The sequence below is a fragment of the Drosophila hydei genome, unplaced genomic scaffold (assembly GCF_003285905.1).
Source record: "Drosophila hydei strain 15085-1641.00,03,60 unplaced genomic scaffold, DhydRS2 tig00000063-arrow-pilon, whole genome shotgun sequence".
Classification (NCBI taxonomy): domain Eukaryota; kingdom Metazoa; phylum Arthropoda; class Insecta; order Diptera; family Drosophilidae; genus Drosophila; species Drosophila hydei.
The window spans coordinates 10,198,232-10,223,316 of NW_022045657.1; the positions used below are offsets into that span (position 1 = coordinate 10,198,232).

General features: G+C 35.9%; 3 protein-coding genes across 14 annotated transcripts in view; 1 reads left to right on the plus strand and 2 right to left on the minus strand.

Moving 5' to 3' along the window:
- Positions 1-497: 497 nt before the first annotated feature.
- LOC111602751 (3-ketodihydrosphingosine reductase) lies at positions 498-1,730 on the minus strand. The gene is made up of 3 exons (XM_023320003.2): positions 1,474-1,730; positions 827-1,395; positions 498-769 (listed from the first exon to the last, which is right to left on the minus strand). The coding sequence occupies exons 1-3, from the start codon at positions 1,688-1,690 to the stop codon at positions 524-526; spliced, it is 1,032 nt and encodes a 343-aa protein (XP_023175771.2). The 5' UTR covers positions 1,691-1,730; the 3' UTR covers positions 498-523.
- Positions 1,731-2,033: 303 nt separating this feature from the next.
- The window catches only part of LOC111602795 (serine/arginine repetitive matrix protein 1), a 36,533-nt gene continuing 13,481 nt past the window's right edge, over positions 2,034-25,085 (plus strand). Inside the window, exons 1-5 of one of the 10 annotated variants that reach the window (XM_023320077.2) lie at positions 2,034-2,291; positions 2,834-3,212; positions 21,944-22,049; positions 22,183-22,313; positions 23,895-24,008. In XM_023320077.2, coding sequence (XP_023175845.2) covers positions 3,156-3,212; positions 21,944-22,049; positions 22,183-22,313; positions 23,895-24,008 — 408 coding nt within the window. In that variant the 5' untranslated portion in view covers positions 2,034-2,291; positions 2,834-3,155. The other 9 variants (XM_023320079.2, XM_023320069.2, XM_023320070.2 and 6 more) reach the window with 9 other exon arrangements.
- Positions 11,896-13,208, minus strand: LOC111602796 (GTP-binding nuclear protein Ran-like). Of its 3 annotated transcripts, XM_023320081.2 has the most exons (3): positions 13,112-13,208; positions 12,390-12,843; positions 11,896-12,194 (listed from the first exon to the last, which is right to left on the minus strand). In XM_023320081.2, the coding sequence occupies exons 2-3, from the start codon at positions 12,819-12,821 to the stop codon at positions 11,982-11,984; spliced, it is 645 nt and encodes a 214-aa protein (XP_023175849.1). In that variant the 5' UTR covers positions 12,822-12,843; positions 13,112-13,208; the 3' UTR covers positions 11,896-11,981. The 3 variants fall into 3 exon arrangements, with proteins under 3 accessions (XP_023175849.1, XP_023175848.1, XP_023175850.1); XM_023320080.2 differs by lacking the exon at positions 13,112-13,208 and having other exon boundaries at positions 12,390-12,980; XM_023320082.2 differs by lacking the exons at positions 11,896-12,194; positions 13,112-13,208 and adding an exon at positions 12,241-12,336 and having other exon boundaries at positions 12,390-12,980.

Sequence of the window (25,085 nt, forward strand, 5' to 3'; positions counted from 1 at the left end):
CGCAATATAGCACAGTACGCGCGGTTTTTTTTAAATTTATAAATTTTAAATACTTTTCAGATGTTTTAAGTAAAAAATAGTCATTGACCTTAATATAGTATTTTTTGTTTGTATATACATTGCCAAGACATTGAGTCACTGTGAAATAACTAATTTTAATGCTATATCAAGTAGCCTACTTTCATTTTTATCTTATCTTATCGTGAGTCTCCCGTCCCGTTTTTATGTCAAATTAGCCTAATTTCTACTATAGTAACACATACAAATGATGTCTATAATTTGTAATGTAAATTATTCAAATCAAAATGGATATCAAACTATATACTTTATTGATACAAAAAATACACACTTAAGAAACCAAAAATATATGTTTTTAGTCTAAAATAACAAATGCCTAATGGAAATGGAAACATTTGTAACACAAGCTAAATGAATTTGGCTTCAGGCTTTTCGAATGATACGGTAGACATAAGGCATCTGTATATATATAACGCAGCTAGTCATTAACTTCTCCCTCTAGATGTCACTGATTTTCAACTTTTGCATTATCTGCTTCCTTGCCAGTTGTTTGCTTAGCAGAATCTTCTTTAGCACATTTGCGTATAATGCTGTTAAAGTACTTGTGCAGGCCATAGCCGAAAAGACGTACTGGTCCAATGACCAAAGCGTGCAGCAAATTCGTAAAGAAACCATCCCAAGGCAACAAACCGCCGCCCAGCAAAGTTATCAGCCAACTCTCAACTCCCACCGTGGATATAAAGTTACCTAGCTGTGGAAGAAAAGACAATTATTTTCATAAAAATTATGCATATTAGTCACAGCTTACTAGCGCATCCTTGAGTATGGCCTTGGCCATAACCTCAGGCTCTAGAAGCCCGCCGCCACCGGAAATGATTTTGGTTACACGTGGCTTCGACTTTTCCTCTTCCTCAAAGCCCGGCGTATTCGTGTCGCAGGGCAGAGCTAATGTAACTGAAACGCCATGGGCACGCGACTCCATGGCAATTGTCTCCGCCATGGCGCGCAGCGCATACTTGCTGGCGGAGTAGGGTCCATAGCCATAGATGCCAAACATGGCTGCCTGCGAGGAGGTGAGTACAATGATGCCCTCGCGGGCTTTCTTCATTTTGGGGAGCACATAGCGTGTGCAGTTGTAGCTGCCAAAAAAGTTCACATTCATCAGCTTATGCACGTCGGCCACGGCCAGCTCTTCGAACAGCCCACATATTGCCATTCCAGCGCAATTGATAAGCGCATAGATGTTCCCCGTGCTCTCCTCCAGCTCGCTCAGTACGCTGGCCACTTGTTCGTAGTCACCGCCAATATCCAGGCTGCGATATTGGAATTTTTGATCCGGTCGCTGCCGTATGACTTCCATTAAAGCTACTGCTCCACCTGTGGAGCCATACAGAAAGGGAGAGAGTTGTCGAACAGTGAAATTTATATAGCTCGTTTTTCTGGTTTTCCACTTACTCAACATTTTCTCGTCGCGGGCGATAACAGTGACATTGGCTCCTTTCATGGCACATTCGACGGCCAGGCAGAGGCCTATGCCCTTGGATCCACCGGTGATGACCACGTGACGGCCTACAATGCTCTTTGGTCGTTTGCCCATGACAAATATTACTATCAGAATATGTACAAATACCGCTATGCCCACACAAAAGGCTACTTCCCAGTTCAACTCCATATTTTGATGTGCCGCTGATATGAAAATGCGCGATATATGCTGAATAAATATCGATAGTTCCTGCAATATGATAGTCAGCTGTTACGCCTGCACGTAAGCGGGAACTGAGCAGCGTTGCCATAAAGTTAAAAGTAGTGTTCGAATCTTTGTTGTAATTAATGCGTGCAAAATATAATTATTTTTGCAATAAACAATTAATCATTAAATGTAGTAATCAATTAATGTAATTGTATTAAAAACGTATGAATGGTACGCCTCTGGCTTTGTAACATATGTTTGCTTTAAAAGCAATATGCAGCTTTCCAGTGAGCGCTTCACAACAGCTGCCCGAAAAACGCTGCCCCCGATAGCGTTGCTGCACAACTTCCAAGCGCTGCGTCAACTCCAACGCCGACGCTTTGGCTTCAATTGGGTGGCTTGGCGGCGTTCTTCTACCGCTTTTCGTACATAGCCGACGGCAATTTGCAGCACACTTTCCGCTCAGTCGTGTACGTAACGTCGTCGAGTTGTAAACGTAAGCGGTGAAACGAAGACTTTTTATTTGGACCACTAGAAGCAGCAGCAGCAGCACCGACAGCAACGTTCCATTGAAAGCAAAAAAGTGTGTTCAGTGCTAAGTAAATTTTTGTAGTGGCAACTGAAGTAAACGGCAAATGTTGCGCTTCACTGCCCGCTAACGGCAAATTAGTGCAGCAAAAACAAATAAAAAAGAAGAAAATTAAAGCAAGCGGCAAAAGAAGAGTATTGCATACCACACGGCTGTCATGAAAAATAGATATCGATTTGTTGGTTGATTGTTTGAGAGGGGGAAGAGGTCTTTATAGCTATTTCTGTGTGTGAAATAAAAAATTTAATATCAAATTACTAAAGTTGCCCGGAAAGGCAACACACACACATGAGAACTTTGTAAATTATACATTAATTGGCTCAATTGTGTGACATTTGTGTGTGTGTGTCTGTGTATGAGCGCCTAGGCGTATAAAAAGATGTTGCTTGTGTGTGTATTTTAGAGCTTGTGTGCGACTGTTTGCTTGTGTATGAGATCATCATTATAACGGCACTTGCCGTAGCCTGCTGGTATGCAATACTTCTTCTAACGCACTCTCCGCTTACATTTTTTCCGCCTTCTCTTCCCTCCCACAGCTGCTGGCTATATTACACTTAAAACAGAAAGACACCAAATAAATCCGAAAACTTGACAAACACATACGCACTTTCTTCACAACGCATTAACAAGGTGCGTGTGCGTATAGAGAGAGAGCGAGAGCGATAGAAATAGTGAGCGAGCGTGAGTGAGCATTACGCGTGTGTTAATGTGTATGTGTTAGTTGCGGTTGTTGCGCCTCTAAAAGTTGACAACGCGAACAATTAAAAAAATATAAATTATTGAAACAAGTAAACGCGCGCGTGTTTATTTAATTTGTATTTTGATCATTGGGTTCGACAACAATAAAAGCATTTCCCTATGATTGGCTCATTCTGGAATCTGTGCAGAGCGTGCCCATCAATGCCGGTAGACAAGGTACATATATCCTTATAAACATATATACTTAAGTTTCACTCATCTCTCCTTACCCAACTAAATGGAGTAAACAAGTTTATTTGTAATTTGTGTCTATTGTGAGACACAATTCTTTTAAAAATTGTATGTTAAAAAATTTAGATTAGGTTATCCTGTGTAAATTATTGTGGTCACTCACAATATGGAACACTTTGTTTTTATCACTTAATATTTTTACTAAATTTATTTTATTTTTTTAATTTTTATAAAAATAGGAAATTTGTGAAGTGAGCCATGATTTCAATAATGAGAATCCTGAAAGTTAGTTAAGAGAATTTCATTATACTTCATCATTCATCACCATCATTACATACATTTGTCATTAGATGCATAAAATGTTGAAATATTTGATGTTTTATGCTCAAGATTTTTTGTAACCTTTTCGATTTTTAAAACTTACAGTTTCTAAAGACACAACTATCTAGCTGCTAATATTTTGTAGTTTCTTAACCCACTTACGTAGAGCATCTGCTTTTATTTATTTATATTGCGGATCTCTGTGCAAGTCGCTTGATTTATGTGAGACAGATTTTTATTGCATACCCAGAGGCGCGGAGAAGGGTGAAGATTTCGCCAAGAAGAGGGGAGCAGACCAAATGGGGTGACTGAATTGAATTTATGACTGCTCGAGAGGGTGTTGCACTGTTAAGGGATTATATCATGGGATTATGGGTGCAAAATATTTTTGATTTAATGAAATTGCGGTCAACGAATTGCTAGGGGATATTAAATATAATCCATTACATATAAGTTCATCTTTATTTTTATTATTGTGAATTACTGTCAAACGAAAGTATATAATGAGGTATTCATGAAACTAATGCTGGAATTTCTAATAAAAATAAAATACACATTTTAATTAATACGATATTTATTAGAAAATTAATTTTTTTGAAACATTTCATATTTTTAAAAAGTAAAGAATGGTATTATTTATTTGAGTTATTTATTACCGCTAAAGCTGCTTTTGAGATAAATTTCAATTTATATGCACCATATATAATTTTACCAGCTTTCAGTGACAACTCTTGGAAGTGTCATGAAAAGGAGTTGGCAGTAAGCAAACATGCAATGCAAAAGCGAAATATGAAAAAGAAATATAAAAATTTGGCTTGACATAGAATAAATTAATGCACATTACGCTCAACACCAGACGCGTCAGCATAGGGACAGACAGACGGAAAAAAGACGAAAAAAATCAATAGCCATGTGGTGTAGTGTATGTGGCCTGAAGGAAGTGTAGCACGACGAAGCACCGTTAGCTAGCGGGACCGGCCGGGCAGAGCGAACCGGCGACAAGGCTGTGAATACAATTCAAGCACGAAACACAAAAAACGTCGCCTGCCTTTCCAGTTACGGTTGTGCAAAGAGGAAGGTAAGGGTTGGGTGGGGTGTGCTTTGCAGAACAGCTGATTCACCAAATTACGAGCACTGAGAAAAAGTTTGAAATGCTTTCCTTTTGGTGACTCTTCCTGTTACAGCTGTTGGAAAGAGGAAGAGCAAGAGCGAGAGAGAGAGAGAGAGAGCGCGCGCGCGCGCGTGCGCTTTTTGTATAGAAGTAGAGCTCTCTCTCTCTCGCTGCAAAGAGTGTGCCAGACAGCGAGAGCGAATGCGAGAGTTTTGTCTTCTGCCGGCTTTAATATCTTCAATTGTTGTTGCGTGTGTGTGTTGGCTATATGACGTGCAAAGGCAGATTGTCTTGCGGTATTACATCAGCGCAGCGCAGTCAAAACTTTTATTGTACCACCTTCCACCTTCCACCTCTAGCGTCACTTTAATGGCAACAACAACAACAGCAGGCTTGGCTCTGCGTGGGGCGGCATTGCGGCGTACTTCATGTCCTGGCTAGTGCTATCGATTCGCTTGCCTCGCATGTTGTTATTGCAATTAGTCACACACTCAAAGCAAAGTCAGCTGGCGACGCCCAGTCCAAATGCATTGCTATTGTTGCACTTATCTAATGGCACACACACACTGTGAGCCTGCACTTGTTGTTATTGTTGGCAGCACGTGTCCTTTGCCCTACTCTATCAGACCACCTCATCAATATGCAAGCTGACCATTGTCTATACAGGGTATCTTAAGCCGAGTCTAGATTTGGAGCATTTACCACCCGGGTTGGTACTTAGAAAAGACCCATTTGTATTCAAAAGTCTTCCCACTTGCTGTAAACATGTTAAGCTGTCTAGCTTGATTAAGTTGCTAAGCTTAGCTGGCTGTTAAAATAAATGTTGGGGTTCGTATTTTAAACATGTCCTCATTTATATTTTGTATTTATGTTAAGTGTAAGCAAGAACTTTCACGTATGTATAGAACAATCGATTCGAGCCTTAGCACTTAGGTGTTGCTTTCATTTTAGTATAATACTCGTTCTATATTATACTATAGACCCCTGACCTAAATACTATCCTTTCTCTCGAACACTTTCCTTTCACGCTTCACTGAATAGTTCCAAATATCATTTTGGCACATTAATTGAAATTTTTGCATTTCAACAGACAATTCCATGCGCTTTCCCATTTGTGCATTCAAAGCGCGTCGAATCAAGTAGTTTGCACTTCCATTGACCACAGCAAATTGCACATTTTCCTTGCTTCCGCCGCTCGAAACACCCAGCAGTTCTCTAATCTCGAACGAGCTGTTGACCATAACCAAAAGGGAACCCACCCAAAGCAAATTCACAAGAGCCATAGACAATAACGAGTAAGTGAAACGTAGAAGTTTTTCTCGAATTCTATGTGTCCAATCTCCGTGGAGCAGTGCACAGCAGTGCGTCGAGTGCGAAACTTTTCTAATTATATGTGGTTCAGTTGCTTCTATTCAGAAATCCAAAGGGTACTCAAACATGTAAAGAAGGTGGTATCAAAATTTGAACATTATATATAAGTTTATCTTAAATTATGATGTTAAATGTGAGCTGGTACAACATTAATTTAATTCATGCTTAAATCAATTATTAAATTAAAATTATATTCATATAATACTTTATATTGCCTTGGAAATTCTATTTGTTATGATTTTTCTTGGCTCAGAATTATTGTATATTCATTTCTTTCTATTTTATTTCAAATATTTTCTTTTATTTCATATAATACTTTATATTGCCTTGGAAATTCTATTTGTTATGATTTTTCTTGGCTCAGAATTATTGTATATTCATTTCTTTCTATTTTATTTCAAATATTTTCTGCACAATCTTAAATTTCGTGCCAAATTAAGCTTTAAAATATTTGTAAGTAAAAAAAAATAAATTGCTCTTTTTGAGACTTTTATTTATTTGCACATATGTTGTTCTAAAGGCTTTTTTACTTTCATTTGCAAACACGGCAGAATAATCTATATTGTGTGCATTTTTTGGGTGACTTGGTAGAATTTTAACTGCGAAAAGTTATATTTTTCCGATTGCCTGCACGGGGTTGCATGCCAACTGACTTTTCGCCGTTGGGTAGTCAAATACGCTGACGCGGAGCGTTACGAATTGGCCAAGAATGTGGCCTGTTCTACCATATTTTAGTAGGGTAACGATAGAAAAGTTATAATGATAAATACTCTTTGTTAGGGCATATAAACTAAACCAACTACAAAAGAACAACAATTGAGATCTAGGGAGCAGCTTATCAAAATATTTATTTTTTGTTTACTTTTATAATTCAATTTAACTTAATGTGATTATTTAGAAAGAAGACAATGTGATAAGTAACTATAATATATAATTTAGAGGAATATGTTTTGGCAGGGTATTCACTCTTTCAAAAACTCTACACAAATCCATGCTTTGAGTACAATAGTTTTTCGCTTCAGCCATTTAAATATTTGCATATTTTGCGCACAAATCTGGCAATCGCATGCAGACCGCATATAACATTTTTACCACATTGAAGAGTTCCTCGTATATTTTTTTTTCATTTGTCGCTTTTTAAGCAAATTTGTACGTTGAATTTTATTTTATATAGTTTTTTGTTGACTTTACGAGTCTTTAATATTCGCTTAAATGTTTTCTTTTACGATCGCAATCAGGGATAAATTTGTTTGTTTGCAATAAAAGCGAAATTCGCAGCAGAGCGAAAATATACAGAGAGAGGGAGAGAGAGAGAATTGCCTAGGTACGGTGTAATTTTATTTAGAGAATGAGAGACATATAGAGAGAGCCAGAGCGAGATAGCGATACAGAGAGAGAAAAAGTGAAATGGAGAAATATTATTCTAAAATTGCCTTGGGATTGTGTAAATTCATTCAGAGAGAGAGAGATAGAGAGAGCGGCAGAGAAAAGTGTGAGAGAGAAAGAGAGAGCGATAGAGATAAGTAGAGAGAGAGAGAGAGAAAAAGAGAGATTAAGAAATATTATTCTATAATTGCCTTGAAATGGTGTAAATTTTTTCAGAGAGAGAGAGAGAGTACGATAGAAATAGAATGGAAGAGAGAGAGATAATGAAATATTATTCTATAACTGCCTTAGAATTGTTTAAATTCATGGATAAATAATTCACAAAACCGAATGCTTTAAATTGCAAGAAAAAAGTTAGATAAAATATTTAAAATGGATCCATTTGGCATTCTTTTTCATTTTTCGTACCAGTACGAGATTAATGCTTGAGTCATTGAAACAAACGTTTTCAGCTAGACAAATTAGAGATTAACTATGGGCAGCTGTTTAGCTTCAACACTAGCGATTGGCGTGCAAATCAACGTCATTAGCTTTATTGATTTTTCTGCCAGTCATTAAGACCTACACGAATTCCCTGTGAGTTTTTGCACAAAGCACGAAATGCCTATCAAAACTTTAACAACAACACACAAATCCATGGGCAGGTGAACAACATGGTAAATTCAGGTGCTTAGACCTGCACACACAACTCTTTCCATTAATATGACGAGCTCTGCGCTATTTTTTACTCAGCTAATGGAAATTATAAGCAATTGACTTTTGCTATAGAAAAATGTGAAAAAATGTAATTACTTTTTAATTAAATTGCAAACTTAAAAAAGCAGAGCCAAAATGTCGTCGTTGACACACCATGTGCTGAGATCCTGGAGCTCCTAGCGCATATTACGTAAAGTGAAGCTGACGTAGCGCATTCGTCAACATCCTGTCGCGTCCTGCTTCGCGCTGGCTTGCGTCCCGGCTAACGTCTAACGTATTTCAATTTCAATTTTCTGCCTCTGAACTAATGCAATTATAATAATTTCCGCACGTAAGTGAATGGATTATAGGGCAGGTGTCCTTGCCCGCCCTCAACCTGGGACCTTTTTGCAAGTTGGCTGGCGACCAACTGGCTGCCTCCTGTCAGCGTTGATAGTAATTCTATGAGATATTTTCCAGTGCTGCAAAATGCTGCAATGTGGCTACCAAATGGTTTCTGGCAATAAGTTGAGGTCTTTGAGTTCGCATGAAAGGTTTCAAATGGAAGGCTTAAAGCGAAAATGATGTTAGATTACCTAAAAGCTAATATCAAGCTGGCTATGATAAGTAGCTAAGCGACAATTTAAGGCCACTTGCCAGTGTTGTCAAGCAATATGCGTAATTTATTTATATATTATGAATATTATGAATTACAAATGAATTAAACTTAACTAAAGGATGGCTAAACTGCGCAAGATAACAGTTGAAGTAAATTTCAACCAGCGTTGAAAGCGTTTTTAGAATTTAATGTATGGAAACTATTTTATTGTAAATGAATATGTTACAAAATCTACAAGCTTGTTGTTAATACTGAGTAGTTATTGCCAATTATAGCTTTAATATACTAATTTTAAGCTGTCAATATGCCAAATTCTGATTCCATTTAGAAGAAGTTTGTTTATTGCATTCTAAATATTTTATAGTTGAGCATACTACAAATCCATTAAGCTGCCTCCTGCCTTTGCAGCAATTGCAACATGTTTTATTTGATGGCAGTTGCCAACAGCGGTTCGTGCATTTGCCAAGTAAAAAATCTGCGAAAATTACGTATACGCAAATAAGGTCATATATGCAAGCTACTCGCGCACAATGCCAAGCTCCTCTAATGCCCCTCCTTTGGTCTCGCCGCTCCATATGCCACTTAAATATTTTACGCTTTTGTATTGTTAAGCAAAAGTTCTTCTTTTCGCATAAAAAATGCAAACGCAGCACTGAAAGGTTATATAATTTTTCACAGTGTACAATGCGAGTGTGTGTATTTGGTAGGGAAAAAGTGCAGAAGCTTACAATAGCTCGGTATGAACAGACACTTCAGAGCGCGAAACGTTGAACATTTAACATTTCATTCGGGTTTTTTTTTTGTGTAAATGTCAGCTTAGATATATGGCTGTAGATTTTTTAGTATGTGTATTTAAAGTTTGAGCTCGAAAGATTGTTTCAATTGAATTAATTTCTTTACTCTTGCTTGTATTTAAGTTTTGACGGTTACTTGCTCATAGTATCTTAATTCAATTTGTTTTAAATTTTACTGTAGCTTATGTTACTTGTACAGAAAACATTAGCTTAAAGCATAGATAAATAAAAAGTTTTTTTTATTATTATTATGAAGACAGTTGTATTATTTATTATATATAAAAAATAGAACAAAACATAATTTATATAATTGAATTACAAGTGAATTAAATACAACAATTTATGTAGAACTGATTGTCTCCGCGAAGAGTGACAATCTTCTAACAAATAAACTTGCCTTGTTATAAATGTAACCCATTCCTTGAATAGGCACAAATATAACATAATAGACAACAATACAAAGAAGTTTACTTAAAAGATGCGCGAGACCTTAATCAAGTATCAGGTTTAGCTTAAGCTACAATTATGCTGCATCATAAACAAAATAGTCCACATGGTCTTAACTTTGTTTAGTTGTCATTGCACTTTTGGCTATAATTTCATGCGACTTTTCTTATTGTTGCGGACAATGCAGCATTGCGATTATTTTCAGCAGTTGTGCTTAGCCGGCGGCATCCACAAACGACTGGATTGTGCTTATATTCCAACTACATTGAAATATATATATATATATATATATATATATATATATATATATATATATATATATATATATATATATATATATATTTATCTATTATATGGCTTAGTTCGTTGCCTGGCAATGGCAATTTGATACAAAGCAACTAATTGGAAATATATATAAAGACGAAATAAGCGCACACAATGGACAATTATTTTGCTCAAGTATAGGTATATAGAGTACATATATGTTTAGAATATATACTTATCTAGTTGTGTAGTCATTGTTGCTTTGTAGTAATATGTGCTGCACGGCAATTTGATGCTGCATTGTCTCAATGGCATTCAACCGGAGTTCTCAATTGCCGCTATTGAAGGATTTACGTGTGGCTCAACGAGTTCAACTCGGTTTAAGGGGGCCAAAAGTTGGCGACTTAGGTAACACAATGAAAGATATAAATATATATAAGCGTACATCGGTAGGTTTGGTTAAGTTGGGTTAAGGGTATTGAAGTTTGGTAAAGATGAGTTGGGTTAGCTAAGGTTAGGTGGGATAGAGTTGGATAAGGTTAGGTCAGAATGGAAAAGCTGAAGTTTGGTGATAATAAGTTGGCTTAGGTCATATATTGGCTATATATATATGGTTAGAGTAGACAAATTGAGTTTTGGCAATGTTAATCTCATGGAGTAGGCTGGGTTCTATTTGGCCGCTAGTCTCATCGAACAGTACTGATTGTCCTTAGTCCACTTCTGATTTCTTCGTTGATGCGCTCTTAACGAGTGTGCACTGTATATCTTAAGAACAGCTTCACTTTACATATTCAGCAGCTACATTTATTTTTTGTGGAATAAATTTCAAGTAAATCGGCGTTAAATAAACTCTTCCGATTGCGCATTTCCTGCTTGAATGCAAACACCACCTAAGAAATGCGTAAAGGAAAACTTGAAAATCAATTTGAATATATTTTTGCACTTGCAGTGCTTGAGTTGTTGCCCCACCCACGAAATAAAAAAAGAAAAAAGAATAAATTCACAAACTCATGCAAAGGCCATAAAACGAGAGTTATTGAGGTAAAAGCTGTTCTCTGAAGAACTCTTAGCATATATATTTAAATACCAATTATAATATCCTTAATAAAAATATTATTAAACATAATTAATGAGTTAAAGATTTGCTGCTTACTAATGATTATTTATTTATATATTAAAAATATTACATAAAAGATTTTTGTAGGATCTTAGCTTGCATTTGTTTTATGTCTTATTCAAGTTTGCTGTTGTCACAGCTGGGATTACAATTTAGCCATTAATCAAATAAGTTAATGGTATTATGACCAAGCACATGCGAATTTTTTCTGCGATTTGCTCAAGCAAGCCACATGAATCGTTTGTCAAAGACAACAAAGGAACAAAAAATGGAAACTTCTTCATCCACATATTTTATTTATGATTTGGTCGATGGAAGAAAAAAAAAATAAATATGAAATTGGCATAAAAAGCCAAAAACAAAGGCTTAACTCAAGTCGAGGATGCTGGCAGAGAAAATTCCGAGAGAAAGATGGCTGAAATGACGCCATTTGCGAATGTTTGTCTCGCTCTCATTTTGCACGCTTACGTCAGTCGCCGTTATATAAGCCAGTTAATTGGCCGCCAGCGAGACGTATGCGTAATATTAGCTCCCAAATTGACGCAGAAACAGAAAAGGCGAAATTCGGATACTGCCTTAAGATGTTTACTCGAATTTTCGATACAGAAAACATAATTTGTTAACAACACAGAATTTATTCGCTCTGGCTTTATAAGTCATCATCGTCTTCGTAAGGCAAATTACTAGCCTGTTCCAGCTCCAACTCCATTTGAAGCTGGCAGCTCTTGGATATGTGAACATCTGGTGGCTGGAGGGCCGGCATCTCGATGAGCTCTAGATGCGGATCACCAACTAGAACGCGTGCCAGCCAGCGGAAGGGTTTCTCAAAATTCAGATTCGATTTGGCAGATATTGGGAAATACTGAAAAAGAAAATTTAACAAAGAAAAGATTGCTTTTTCATATACTGGATAAGAACCACAGCTAATGGGATTGGCAAACATATACTACAACTGTTATAGCTTGTTGTCTCTGGGATATATCTATCGATACTAAAAAAACTGTTTGCAAATAAACAGATAGATAGACGATATCTTTACCCGTAGCATATTTCTCACCTGCATATTACTTTTGCTACGAAAATCGATATTTTTGGGCTTAACCTTGCATTCCTTTATGTCGATCTTGTTGCCACACAGAACAATTGGTATCTGCCCACAGATGCGAATCAAGTCTCGATGCCAGTTGGGCACATTTTTGTAGGTGGTGCGCGAGGTTACATCGAAAAAGATGAGGGCGCATTGGGCCTGAATATAGTAGCCTTCGCGCAGTCCACCAAATTTCTCCTGTCCAGCTGTATCCCACACATTAAAGCACATCGGTCCGCGACTCGTATGAAACTTCAATGGATGTACTTCTACACCCATTGTGGTCAGGTATCGCTTCTCAAACTCTCCGGTCAAATGGCGTTTTACGAATGTTGATTTTCCGGTGCCTCCATCGCCCACAAGCACCAACTTGAATGTTGGTATCCTATCACCTTGAGCCATTTCTTGAGAAAAGTGGTGCGAGCTAATTAATGTACAAAAGAAACCCAAGGAAAACTTGTAAAATTACAAAATTTATAAAAAAACAGTTTATCAAAAATTTTATAAAATGTTTGCTTGCAACCCTATTGACAGGTTCGACCAATGTTAACTGATCTAAATATAGAAACTTGAACTGAAAAAGGAAATAAAAAAAATGTATCTAGCTTTGGTTAGCTTATCAAAATTTAAAAAGAATTATTTTTAACTGTTTTTATTGGATTCTCGAACAGAATTGTGTGCTTTCTTATTACCATGAAGACTGTTAGACCGAATAAGATGAAGATGATCATTTTTCCGAATTATAATCTTTTTAAATATCAAAAAATTTTCTGCATTTTTATGAACATGTGTGAAAATGGAATCTAAGGTTCCGAGCAGCATACTTTGCTTGGCATACAAGGAATATATTTGTATGAGTTACCATATATAACAAAAATTATATATTTACATTATAAAACGGAATCTGATTATTAGGATTGCCGTTTAATGATGTTTACTTAGGAAATGTTGCTTGAGTGTTTCTTTTCATTTCACTAACCATATAGAATATTTTTAAGGGTGACCATGCATTATATTTAACTATTATCTTAAATCCAAAAAAAAAACATGACTTAAAAGAGCACAGAGCGTGCTATCGATCGCATTGTTGTCATCAAAGTCGTTATCCACATGAATGCACCAATCCCAACAGACAAAGACTCACTCATTCACTTAAACACACTTACTCACACACACAATCTGACTAACACACACACAGCAAATGCACTCGAGCAGTAAATAGATGGAAATAAAATGTGTTGGCTGCACTCGGCGCAAAATGTTTTTGAAGGTCACAGTATAAAAGCATCGAGTTTCATGATAATTGTTGAGATTTCAATAACATTCAAGTACTCGAATAATGTATCAACAACTCATGCTTCAAGTCATATATCCATATATACAAACATATACTCTTATTCAGACATATTCAGTTTAATGTAGTTGCTGGCAATGATTTTGACAGATTTTCATCTGAAGAGGGAGTACCAGAGCAAGTGAAATTGAGTGATAGTAAATGAGAAGGGAAAGGACAGGCAAATGCAATTAAGTGCAGCTGTTTGTTTACTTTTGTTGCTGTTGTAGCATAATTCAAGTTACATTTTGCGTTAAAATATGCACAAAGAATGTTTTATGGCTTGTAACTGCTGTCTATGCACAAGTTTTCCGGGCTGTCTGGAATTTTGCAGCGGAAGTGTTGCATACTTTCTCATTGTGTGTGTGTAGAAAAGTTTTGGTGTCGTCTTCTGTCGTGGCATTATGTCTAAAACTATTGAGCTGAAACTTTCGCCACATACAAACTTAATAACTTAAGTGGTTTTTAATTTGTAAATTATTTGTTTCGCCTGGCCTGGAGAATAAATAAAACGTAATAAAACTTTGAGGACATGCTAAATACAAGTTGAAAATTACATTAAGAAAAAGGGCAAAATTTAACTTAAGCTTTTATATATTGCATTTAATCAGCATCTTTAATCAGCAGAGTAAGACTGTGTGAACGCATAGGTATCTGTAGCTACAAAAGTTAGGAAGTTGATAAAAGTTGTTCTTTGTAGAAGCACATAGCTTTCTGATGGAAAAACCGCTTTATTTGACAACTCATTTAATAAGTAAAAGTTGCTTTTTGTTGAGTTTGTCTTGACATTTCATTATGTATAAACTTGCATCAAAGCAACGCTAACAAATTGTTGAAATTTTGATCAAAATAATGATTCTTTGAGTCAAACTTCGTCTACTTTATACATAAGGATGAAGTTTATTTTTGGTTGAATGGGTAGCTAAATAAGCAGAATTTTCGCATTTTGATAGAGTGTAATCCACAAGCTTACATCAACATAATATTACAATTTGATTCATCTTATAGGTTGGAGGAGTCAGAGGTTTATATGTCATTCAAAAGGATGATAGCCATGATTATGATGATTCTAAAAATTGGTGGCAACAATATTCTTAATCATTCGTAATAATGCCATAAAATTAAGTATCCAATAAAGTGCCTTTTACTGATATTAAAAAATTTTTTTTTGTTTTCTTTTTATTTTAAATTGTGTAACTTTAAAAAACATTTGGCAAGTATAACAAAACCTTGAAATACTGAAACTTCTTATCTCTCTTAAACCATGTTTACCACTTCTTGATTTAGTATGGATAAAAAAATTATTGTTTTCTTTGAAAGACGAATAATTTGCCTTGCACACAATCTATTGAGCCGTCACATTTACATGCATCAACTGCTGAAAGCTTGCAAAACATGTGTAAAAGCTAGAAAAAAAGATATACCAAGTGACAAATTGTAACTAGCGAAGGAAAATTATTTACGTGTATTTGAATTTTGCATAAGAAAAGCCCATCTGAATGCACTTTGCTGACGCAGAGCCTGAAGTGCTGTAGAAATGTTCGTGGCCGGGTGTTAAAACAAAACGTGCTGGGATCACTGAGCAAAAGGATACAGTCATGGCGTTGTTGTTGTTGGTGAATGAACTCGGAAAATGCAAAGGATATTATGCATACGCCACGTTGCTCGCAGCTGTAGACATAGCTTTGCCATTGGGTCTTTTCAATAAATCAGCCGTCAGCGGCAATGTCAACGCAAAGCCATCAAATCAAAGCCAAGCAAAGCCGTAAGCCAAAAAGGATACAAATTGAATAGACCAGGACGTTGGCTGACAGCTTGAGTGAAGTCGAGAGTCCGGGAGTTAGGGAAGTTGAGCTCATGTGCAATAAAAGCGTCTTAAAAGTTTAATGTCCCTCGATTTGCGGTCACATACAAATGAGTTTCGACTTGATGACACGGTCTGTGTGCCCTCTTTGTGTCTATTGACATTTTTCCTACTAAAAGTAGCGCAATTTACCTGTCAATAACGTTTCCTTTCTTTTTTTCAGAAAGATGGCAACTGTCTGTTTGTAAATTCGATTTGCAAAAGTTGTTTTAATAAAATTGGAAATCTATTTATATAAATACAGAATATTAATCCCTTTTTTATAGAGATTAGAAATTTTTACTCGTGGGTGCGAATGCTTATCTACGTTTAAAGTATATGCAGAATTATCTGTCAATTTATTTATTCATTTACATTATTCCTATGAAAATGACACGTAATTTCAGTGAGTTTCATAGGGCGTAATTAAATACCACAACAATAGCAATTTGATTGCACCTAATTTGAGGTTCACTGAAATTGTAGCTTGGCTGCTGTTTGCCTCCTGCTTTTTGCCATTTAATCCATATTTATGAACACAGACAATATCTGTTTATTAGAGAAAAATGAGCTGTGACAACGCAAATTGTATACTCTTTCTGGCCAATAATGAATGACAATATAAAAATTAATTTTTAGTTTTGTCAGATATAATACGAATATATAAAAGGACTTCGTTTTAGTAAACTCGGTATTCTGTAAGGCCTCTTTGGCTAGTATTAATGCTTATTAGTAAAATGAATGACATCTAAATTGTATATACTAAAATTTATTCTAGGTTTTGAAGCCTACTATTCTAGCATTATTATTTTAATTCTTATTTCTATGAAAATTCTAGTCTTAATTTTTATATTTCCATTATTATAATAGAATAAAAATGAAATAAGTAACCAAATGGGGAGAGCGTATCAGATGACATAGTTATAATACCCATTAAAGTGTATTAATGCAAATGAGAAGCATTATTTAATTAAATGAAGTCGGCCCCACTGACCGACCCGGCAATTCGCCTTGCTGCTAATGTGCATCGGCGCTGTTGCGAATTCTCTAGCAACCTCATTAAGGGACGACTCATGAACAACAGCTGGGAAATTTATTAGCGCTGCTTTGGATGTGCAAGGAGGGCAGCCCAGTTACAAGTCAATCCTGTCTCTGGCAGAGCTGAGGGGGTGTGGCGCGTTGCAGTCATCTTAGCACCGAGCACTTAAATTTAGGCAAATGAATTGCACTGACGAGAGAAAAAAAACAAAACTTGCGTTCCGACAAGTCTGGGGTCATGTTGAGAGAATTAATTGCTGGTGCAGGCCACAAACACACACACACACTCACACACACGTAGTCTGATTGTATTGCGCGGTTAGTTGAGCAATTGAGCAAACTGAACCGCAGCAGCGGCCCAGAGGCACGCATACTGCATGCAACATGGCAGACAGCATGGCAGCCCCCATGAAGAGGGATAGACGTTGGGGGGTTGGAGCGTTCGCCAGATGTTTGTGTTTGGTATGGTTTGGTTTTTGGTCTGTGCCAGTGGAAACCATAAAAGCAAATATTCTCTGTCACCTGCCGTTTCGTCGTCTGTACCAGACAAAATGGTGTCAAATGACAAAATGCAACGTAAAATAAAAGAAAAATGGAAAAAATTGAAAATACAAATGGAAAAAGGAACAAGTGGGTTGCCTGATCAGTTCTCAGAACAAAGGTGAAATAATCATATTTTATATTTTACAAATTAGAAATGAAATTAAATTCATGAACAATTAAATTCTATTTATTTTATTTACATATAAAATAATAATTTTATAATTTATATTGATTTAAAAATGGTTTGAAATTAATTTCCTCTACCAATTAAATAACAAATGTTTTATAGAATAACAATTAAAATTTAGCAAAATATTTATTTTATAAATAAAAATTGATTAATTATTAAAGAAAAAAAAAATATTTTTTAATTGTTCTGTATTTATAATTGTTTAAAATTATTGCTTTTCTTTGGTGGACGTAGCAAAATTTTCTTTTGCATAAAACAAATATTTTATTCCTCTACAATTTGTAAAAAGTTCTTTTGTTCACTTTAAGAACTTACGCACAAGTGCTCGGTTTTAATCACGGCATATACCTACCGTACTTATACGGTCTTATGATAACTCACCAACTTACAGTGCAATCCAGGACAAAAGACAAAAGAAACCCCTTTTGCACAATGAAATTTTATGCGCCTGTTTGTGCTTCATTTTCCTTGCACTTCACGCAATTCAAAGGAGCTCAGGCAGTCTGCCAGACGATAACGGCGAGGTGCCCTGCGTTCGCATAAAACCTAAAGGTCCCTTTGGGTAGATTAAACACGCACACAATATTGTCTATATATACACAGTTTGTATGTGTGTGTGTATACATAGTTTGCGGTTTTAGTTATCTAACACGTGTAGCTTAGTGCAATTGTTGTCCGGGGATTATGGCGCAGTGTAAGCTGACGCCTGCAAGTATGCTATAAAAATTATTGCACTAGATTCTTACCATAGCATAGCTATATATATACTTACATCTATAAATATATGTACTTACATCTATAAATTGTGTGCTTCATGTATTTTTATTTCTCGTAAATTGGGCATTTTAGAGAGCCATGAAATATTGTCCTGCCAAAAGTGTTGGCTATTAAAATGTTATATGGTCAATAACAAATTGCAATGATTTTGAGCGAAATGTTGTGTAGGGCATGTAACTGTTAGAGCTGGGTATCTTCAACTAGTAAATACCCTTTGATTTCATATTTAAAGGGTGTTTTTTAGAGCGACTCACAACTTTGAGTTTACAACCTTGCTTGATTTGACAACCATTTTAAAAGCTGATAGTCGCTTATTGTTGAGTTTGGCTTGACATATCATTATGGATAAACTAACACCAGAGCAATGCTCGCAAATTGTTGCAATTTCGATCTAAATAATGGTTCTGTTCGTCACACTTATCGTGTACTTCGCCTGTTTTATGGCGTGCGCAATGATTCTTAGTGCAATGGGTAGGTAAACAAGCTGAATTGTTGAAACAGCACTGCATCCACAGAAAATTACTATTTGGTGCGCTTTACGGGCTGGCGGAGTCATTGGTCCATATGTCTTCAAAAACGATTGTGGGCACGATTGGGACGGTTTTGAAATTTAATGTTACAGATTGTGCCAGTCGTGGCTTTTACATAACAGGAATCCTTATTACACGTTAATTGATATCCAAAATAATTTTCATTTTTTTCTTATGATTTGAACTATATTCTATTATTCTATCTTCTATTATTTCTATCTTTACTTGCAATTGCATTGAGTATTTAGTTTATAGTTTTATGTTTTTTCATGAATAGTCTAAAAATGTATGGCCTCATACAGATGAAGCATATCATTTTAGGATTTAATTTTTTATAAAGAATTGAAAGCGACATGATTTTTTTCATCTAGCGAGATTTTTATCTGTGGTATTAATTTTAATAATAAACTTTTTGTAACAGTTATATCTTATAACATTTATGTACATAAAAGTCTTGTACAATTGCAGTCAAAACTTAATTAACTATCTGAATGAATAATCGCATATGCAAATATAAAGCCTGCTCAATCAGTGTCAACTTCCATTGAGTGAAATTTTAATGAAATTAATTAAAAACTTCAATCAATGAAATCGAGCTATAAAGGTGCCTTGTTAAAGTTGTCAGTCAGCAGGCTTATCAGGATTGTAATGATTGAAACAAAGTTGCCCATGGAAGTAAAAAGTTTATTATTCAATTGAATTCAATGTATCCTGGTCTCTTTGGGCAACCTCTGTGGAGCAGCTGGGATATGAGTTATATAGAAAATAAATTGCGTTGAGCCACAATTGAGAAAAACAAATTTACACCGCGGCTAAAAAAAAAACAGTGAAAACCTCACACAAACTACATTTTAAATAAGCTTTTGGCGAACCGCAAAAATAAAATGTTTTCAAATATTTATGAAATAAAAAAGAAAAACACGTTTTGCATTTTGAGGTTGCAATCAATTTGGGACAACGCACATAAATCAGCTGGAAAATTTATGCGCTGCCTGCCGCAGGTTTTCCTCATCCTTGACATGATAAATGGCTGCATAAAAAGTGTGTGCAGTAAGTAGGGGCAGCTGTTGCTGCCACGTGCCAACAGGCACTTGAGCCAATGCGCTGCAACACACCCGCTGCCAATTCAATTGACAAAGATAGCTTAAGGGCAGGTCGCATACACCCAGACACCTTCAATTAATCGATTAAAGTGTTCATCCCCTTAATTATACATGAGTTGCGGTCTTACAATAATACTTTACTACGGCGCGGGCTTCTAACCGATACCCGAACAACTCCCACGAGGTTGTCTAGCAAATGCCTGGAAAATGGTTTGTTAAAGTTATTTATTGTCAGACGAATTGATTTTAAATGAACTTTTTAATGGTAGTTCGTTGGGCTGCCAGACTTGAATATATGTCAAGTGCCCGTCTAGACGAGATTTTTGCTGCCAATTAAGTTAATTGGTGGGCGTTTCGTGTTGATTAAAGGACGCTTCAAACTTCATTTAGAATCCGTATTGACTTTCAATTTTATAGGTGCGGACGTACACATGATTGAGAGCAATAAAAATCAGTAAAAGAGATAACGCTTGTTAATAAGAGAAGAGAAGTAGAAGCAGTAAGATGTAAGATATGCAGTAAGGTGTGCTCTCGATAACAAAATACCTTGTAAACAGTTTAGAGTTAGTTATTTTCTATAGCAGACTAAGCGATGAATACAAAAAATAATCGCATTGAATGTTATTTATTATAAATAATGCAAAACTTGACTTGGTACATATATATAGAACAGAGCAGAGTATTTTGAAGTTACCTTTTCTTAATTACTTATTTCTAAAATTTGAATGCAAACTAAGTCAATATATTAACATATTTGTAAAAATTTGTATTCTTTAAAATATTCGTTTAATAATTAAAATGTATTTTGCTTTAAAGCAATAAGCAATTATCCCTTTTAAATGGAATAGCTAATGCACATAAAGACTAAGTTAATTTTAAAGCCGTTTGGCAAATTGATTGAGTGGCTTTTTGTGCAATCATTTGTATTGCCAAGATAAGCTGTTAAGCGCCGAGACCTACTTAAAAATTAAAATTAAACAATGGAAGGTCCCTGGCTTGGTCCTGCATGAATAATGCTTCGCAGATGTCTTTGGCTTTGCGTGCCGAGTGGTAATTATTTGTACTGTGCCACCGAAATGGAACGTCAAGAGGCAATGCGCATTCCATAAGCAACTGCCAACACAGATAGCCAGCAAGGAGTCTTGGCCAAGTTAGTACGAAAAACAAAAACAAAACGAAAAGTAAATTGACGCTATAATTAACTCCACAAACTGTCCAACTAACCGACTGACTGTCTGGTTATCTGTCCCTCTGTCTGTGTGTTTTTCTGTCTGCCATTTGCAACTTGTGTCGCGCTTAACACAATTTGCAGCTAGTATATACTCGAAAATGTCCTTAGTCCTTGCTGCAATTGCTGCGCTTCAATCGATACGAAACCTACGAACGCCTTTTGCCTTTGTCATAGCCATAAAGCTCTAGACTTGACTAGAGGTATGGATTTTTTGCTAGCATGTTTTTCTTCTCTAGTTGTCTTCCTCTTCTAGTTGCAATTATCAAATACTTGCAGCAGCAGCTGAAGAAGGACATGTCCTAACGATTACTATTGCTGCATTGCAAATGCGACAACCACATTTTGGCCAAGCGCCCGAACCAGCCAAGCTGACCAAATGCGATACTTGGCTATATATGTATATATAACATATATATATTCACACATGAATTTTATTTAATTGTTTCATTGTTGCAGTGTGTCCACAGATACATTTTTTTATTTGACTTATTTGTTTGCGGGAGTTGTGCATGCTTAATTGTTTTATTTAGTATACAGCAATGGGAAAAATCATGTTATTTCAATAGTCAGAGTAAATAAATAAAATTTAAAATGTCTCCTGTGCGACCATCAGAATGCAAATGAGGCTGAAAGGATTTCGTGCTCGATTTGAAGAGCATGAAATTCTCTTAGCCAATATATATATATAAGAAAATTTAATCAGCATCAAAATTTAATTATAATATATGTGTGTATGTACATATATCTTTGTCTTATCACATACATATTTTTATATCACAAGAAGAATAATTTTAATTTAGGACCCGAGGCATGTTTTCATTCAGTTATTTATATGCTTATAATAATATCTTATCTTATATGACTCTTATATTAATGACTCTGTTGCGAGCCATGCACTTATTTATTGCATGTTCTTCTTCTCTTATTTACCAGCAGCTCCATTCTGAGTATAGGAGCACTTATCGTTGGCATGAATTTACGGGCAATTCGAGGCCGGAGGTTGTGCGCCGGGCGCCAGCTCCAAATCCAAGTCAATTTGTTGGTGCGTATCAAACAAATCCTTATCCATTCAGCCTAACGGCCAGTTTGGATCTAGCTTTGTCATGGGAACTTATTGATTCCAATATATTATCTATTCTCACCATTTGTCATTGTGCGTGCCTCTCCCCTCACAGGTCCAACAAATGAGCCGCCATTGCCACGTCGGAAAAAATGCCCTGAATTAGCATATAAATCGCACGAGTTTATTATAGGATCCGAATATACAGATGCACGTCGAGATGCCAGTGCGCACCGTTCAGCGAGGGTAAGTACCTATGTAAATACATATATATATATAACAATGTGTACAATTCACCTTTGATGTGACCTTGAGAGATGCGAGTACAAGCATTGCGAGCAGTTGCCTGGGTCAGATGTTAACTCAATAAATTTTACTTTAGGACTCTTCCGCGCAGGTACTTTAATCAAAATTTATATTTCATCAAAATTTAATGAAATTAGTAAGCATAAATAGAAATACTTCTATTATAACAATCAGGAGTAAAAATGATTTTTCTACAAAAGGAATCTTTGAGATGCATAGCTAAATAGAAATATTAAAGGCATGTTGTTATCTTAGCAATGCAGTCACGTTCTTTACGCATATGTAGTGCTCATATATGAGCTGTTGAGAAATGCCTGAATAAAAAGTATAAAACAAAATAAAGTCTAAGTGGTTATGCGCACATTTGTGGGCTCTCGGAAAATTCAGAAGCTGCCATCGTAAAAATTCATGCGCTGTTGAAACTTAAAGTGGTGCCCGCACTGAGAAAGAAAAGTGAGGAAAATATAAAAGTTTGAAGCGTTTTTATTCTACAACTGATTGGGGGTATAATGGCTTATGCAGATGCATGTAACTGGGAAGCTGCATATTCATAGAGTATATATTGACAAGGCGGCAAAGTCGAATCAATGTGACTTAAATGAACTCAGCACTGGGACCTACTATTTCCCTATTAAGTAAACTTTCCTAAATTTTCGTTAGAGTTTCTAACACTAATTTTAATGTAGCTTTGGTCTATAAGTGCTCCCATTGGAATATTAAAGATTAATCTTACATAATCGATTAAAACTGATTATTAGATAAAGTTAGCAGAGTCTAATGCCAAATTTATTCCACTTAAAGATACAGTTGGCTCTATTATTCTTCTATTTGATTAATCGATAACACACTCCGTTTTTGCATACTCAATAATAATAATAAATATCGATTATCGCTTCAGTTATTTAAAGCATTTCATGAACAAATCTATCTTTGTTTATATCTGGTTTCTAAATTGTAGGGTATCTCATACTCAGTTATGCCTAGTGGACACACACCAGTTTTCTTTTTGTTAATGCATAATGCGCATTTGATAAAGGGTCTATTTAAAAATACTATATACGCGCAGGTTGACTTTTTGCTTAGTTTGACATTGGGGTTAATTCGTTTATGCAGAAATACGTGCATATATATGCATTTGTATGTGTATGAATGTGTATGTGGCCAAAAGCCATACTCAGTGGTTTCTAATGCCACATAAAAAGGCCCGAATGTGGCTTGGTGGTTGTGCGGTTGGTCGCTCTGCCAATGCTAATTAAAAATGCGCACATGTTGCACACAAGGGCAGCTCTATATACATATATATTTATTTGATTATGTATGTACGTGTGTGTTTTTATTACACACCCTGACAATACATTATTAATTAAGTTTTACTTGGGCGCCAGGCTTTGCTTCTGTTGCGCTACCTGATCATGTGCGTCAGCATGTCGTATGCGTAATATTAATGAGCTACTAATTAACTTGTGTGTGTCTCTCTGTCTTTCTCTTTTCCTGCCTGCTTCTCTCTACATATATTTGCAGTCGGAGGAGCGTGGCACACCTTCGCGCCGCAGCAAATCGGAAGGTCCACCAGTTGTGCCCAATGGCCGCGCCTATCCCATTGCAACGGAGATCGATGGAGCTACAACTAAACAGGTACACAATTGTCAGTTAGATGCTTTAGCTAATGCCCCATCAATATTTTATACCTTATATACGTGTATATACATATCAGTATTTCTAACTATTCATATGTGTGCCTGTTTTTGACTTGTGTTATGTGCATGTTTCCTGCCATTCAGGGTTTTGATTCCAATGACTACAGCTGGGAATAGCCACGATTATGAAGCAAATATTATTTGTAATTTAAAAAAGCTTTGAATATTTCAAGACATAAAAGTTTTCTGGTTGATTGCAAGGTAGAGAAAGTTACAAAAATTAACTTATTTTTTTTAGTTATATAAATGAAATCTTATCAAAATCTCAAGTGCAAACTACGTGAGTTCAAGAAAACTCGCATCAGATTCAAACAGATTTTTCCATCTATTTAAAATAGTAAATTTAACTATGATGTCTGGAAGCATATTAAAGTATCAGAAAAGCTTTAAGGCTGTTAGAAAAATTAAAACCATATGAAAATATTATAGAATAGATTGACGGATAATTCGTAATTCAGCTAGATTTTTGCAAAAATGGTTTAATAAAAATATTGTTTACTCAAGATAAAACCATTTTATTCCATCTATTATCATTGGAAATCAAAGAAATCTTACTGCTATAATCATTTTTAAGTTCTCTCTTTCACTCTTAAATTCCTTTCAGCTACTATCTTTACTAAAGTACTCTTCTTTAAGTATTCTTATGCATATTTTCTCTTTGGTTTATGAGTATTTCTATACACACATCCATATGTGTAAGTTATATACATATATGAGCTGCGATAAGCTGCAGTGGCAACGCCCTATCTCAATTGCGACACGTCCGCATAGTTGTCAGCCGACAAAATTGCTAACCAGCATGATTTTATGCCATGTTATGGCGCCACAAGATAGAATAGAAAGAAAATAGATGTGCATGAAAAGGAACTGTCGCCAATACCGATCTGAGATAGGGTGCGATTCACTGGTCCAATGGACCAGCCATTGGAATTGAGCGCCAAGCGACGCGCAACAATTTCTATTAGTATTTTTTCACTGTCGCTGTCTATCGTGATTTACTCAGCCACCTCTTGCC

Bases quoted from the DNA above. Each gene is read 5' to 3' on its own strand.
- LOC111602796 (XM_023320081.2), bottom strand. From the start codon at position 12,821: ATGGCTCAAGGTGATAGGATACCAACATTCAAGTTGGTGCTTGTGGGC. The intron at 12,195-12,389 runs GTGAGAAATATG...TTTCTTTTTCAG, and splicing joins GTAGCAAAAGTAATATGCAG to TATTTCCCAATATCTGCCAA.
- LOC111602751 (XM_023320003.2), bottom strand. From the start codon at position 1,690: ATGGAGTTGAACTGGGAAGTAGCCTTTTGTGTGGGCATAGCGGTATTT. The intron at 1,396-1,473 runs GTAAGTGGAAAA...ATGGCTCCACAG, and splicing joins CCGCGACGAGAAAATGTTGA to GTGGAGCAGTAGCTTTAATG. The intron at 770-826 runs GTAAGCTGTGAC...TTTCTTCCACAG, and splicing joins CCATACTCAAGGATGCGCTA to CTAGGTAACTTTATATCCAC.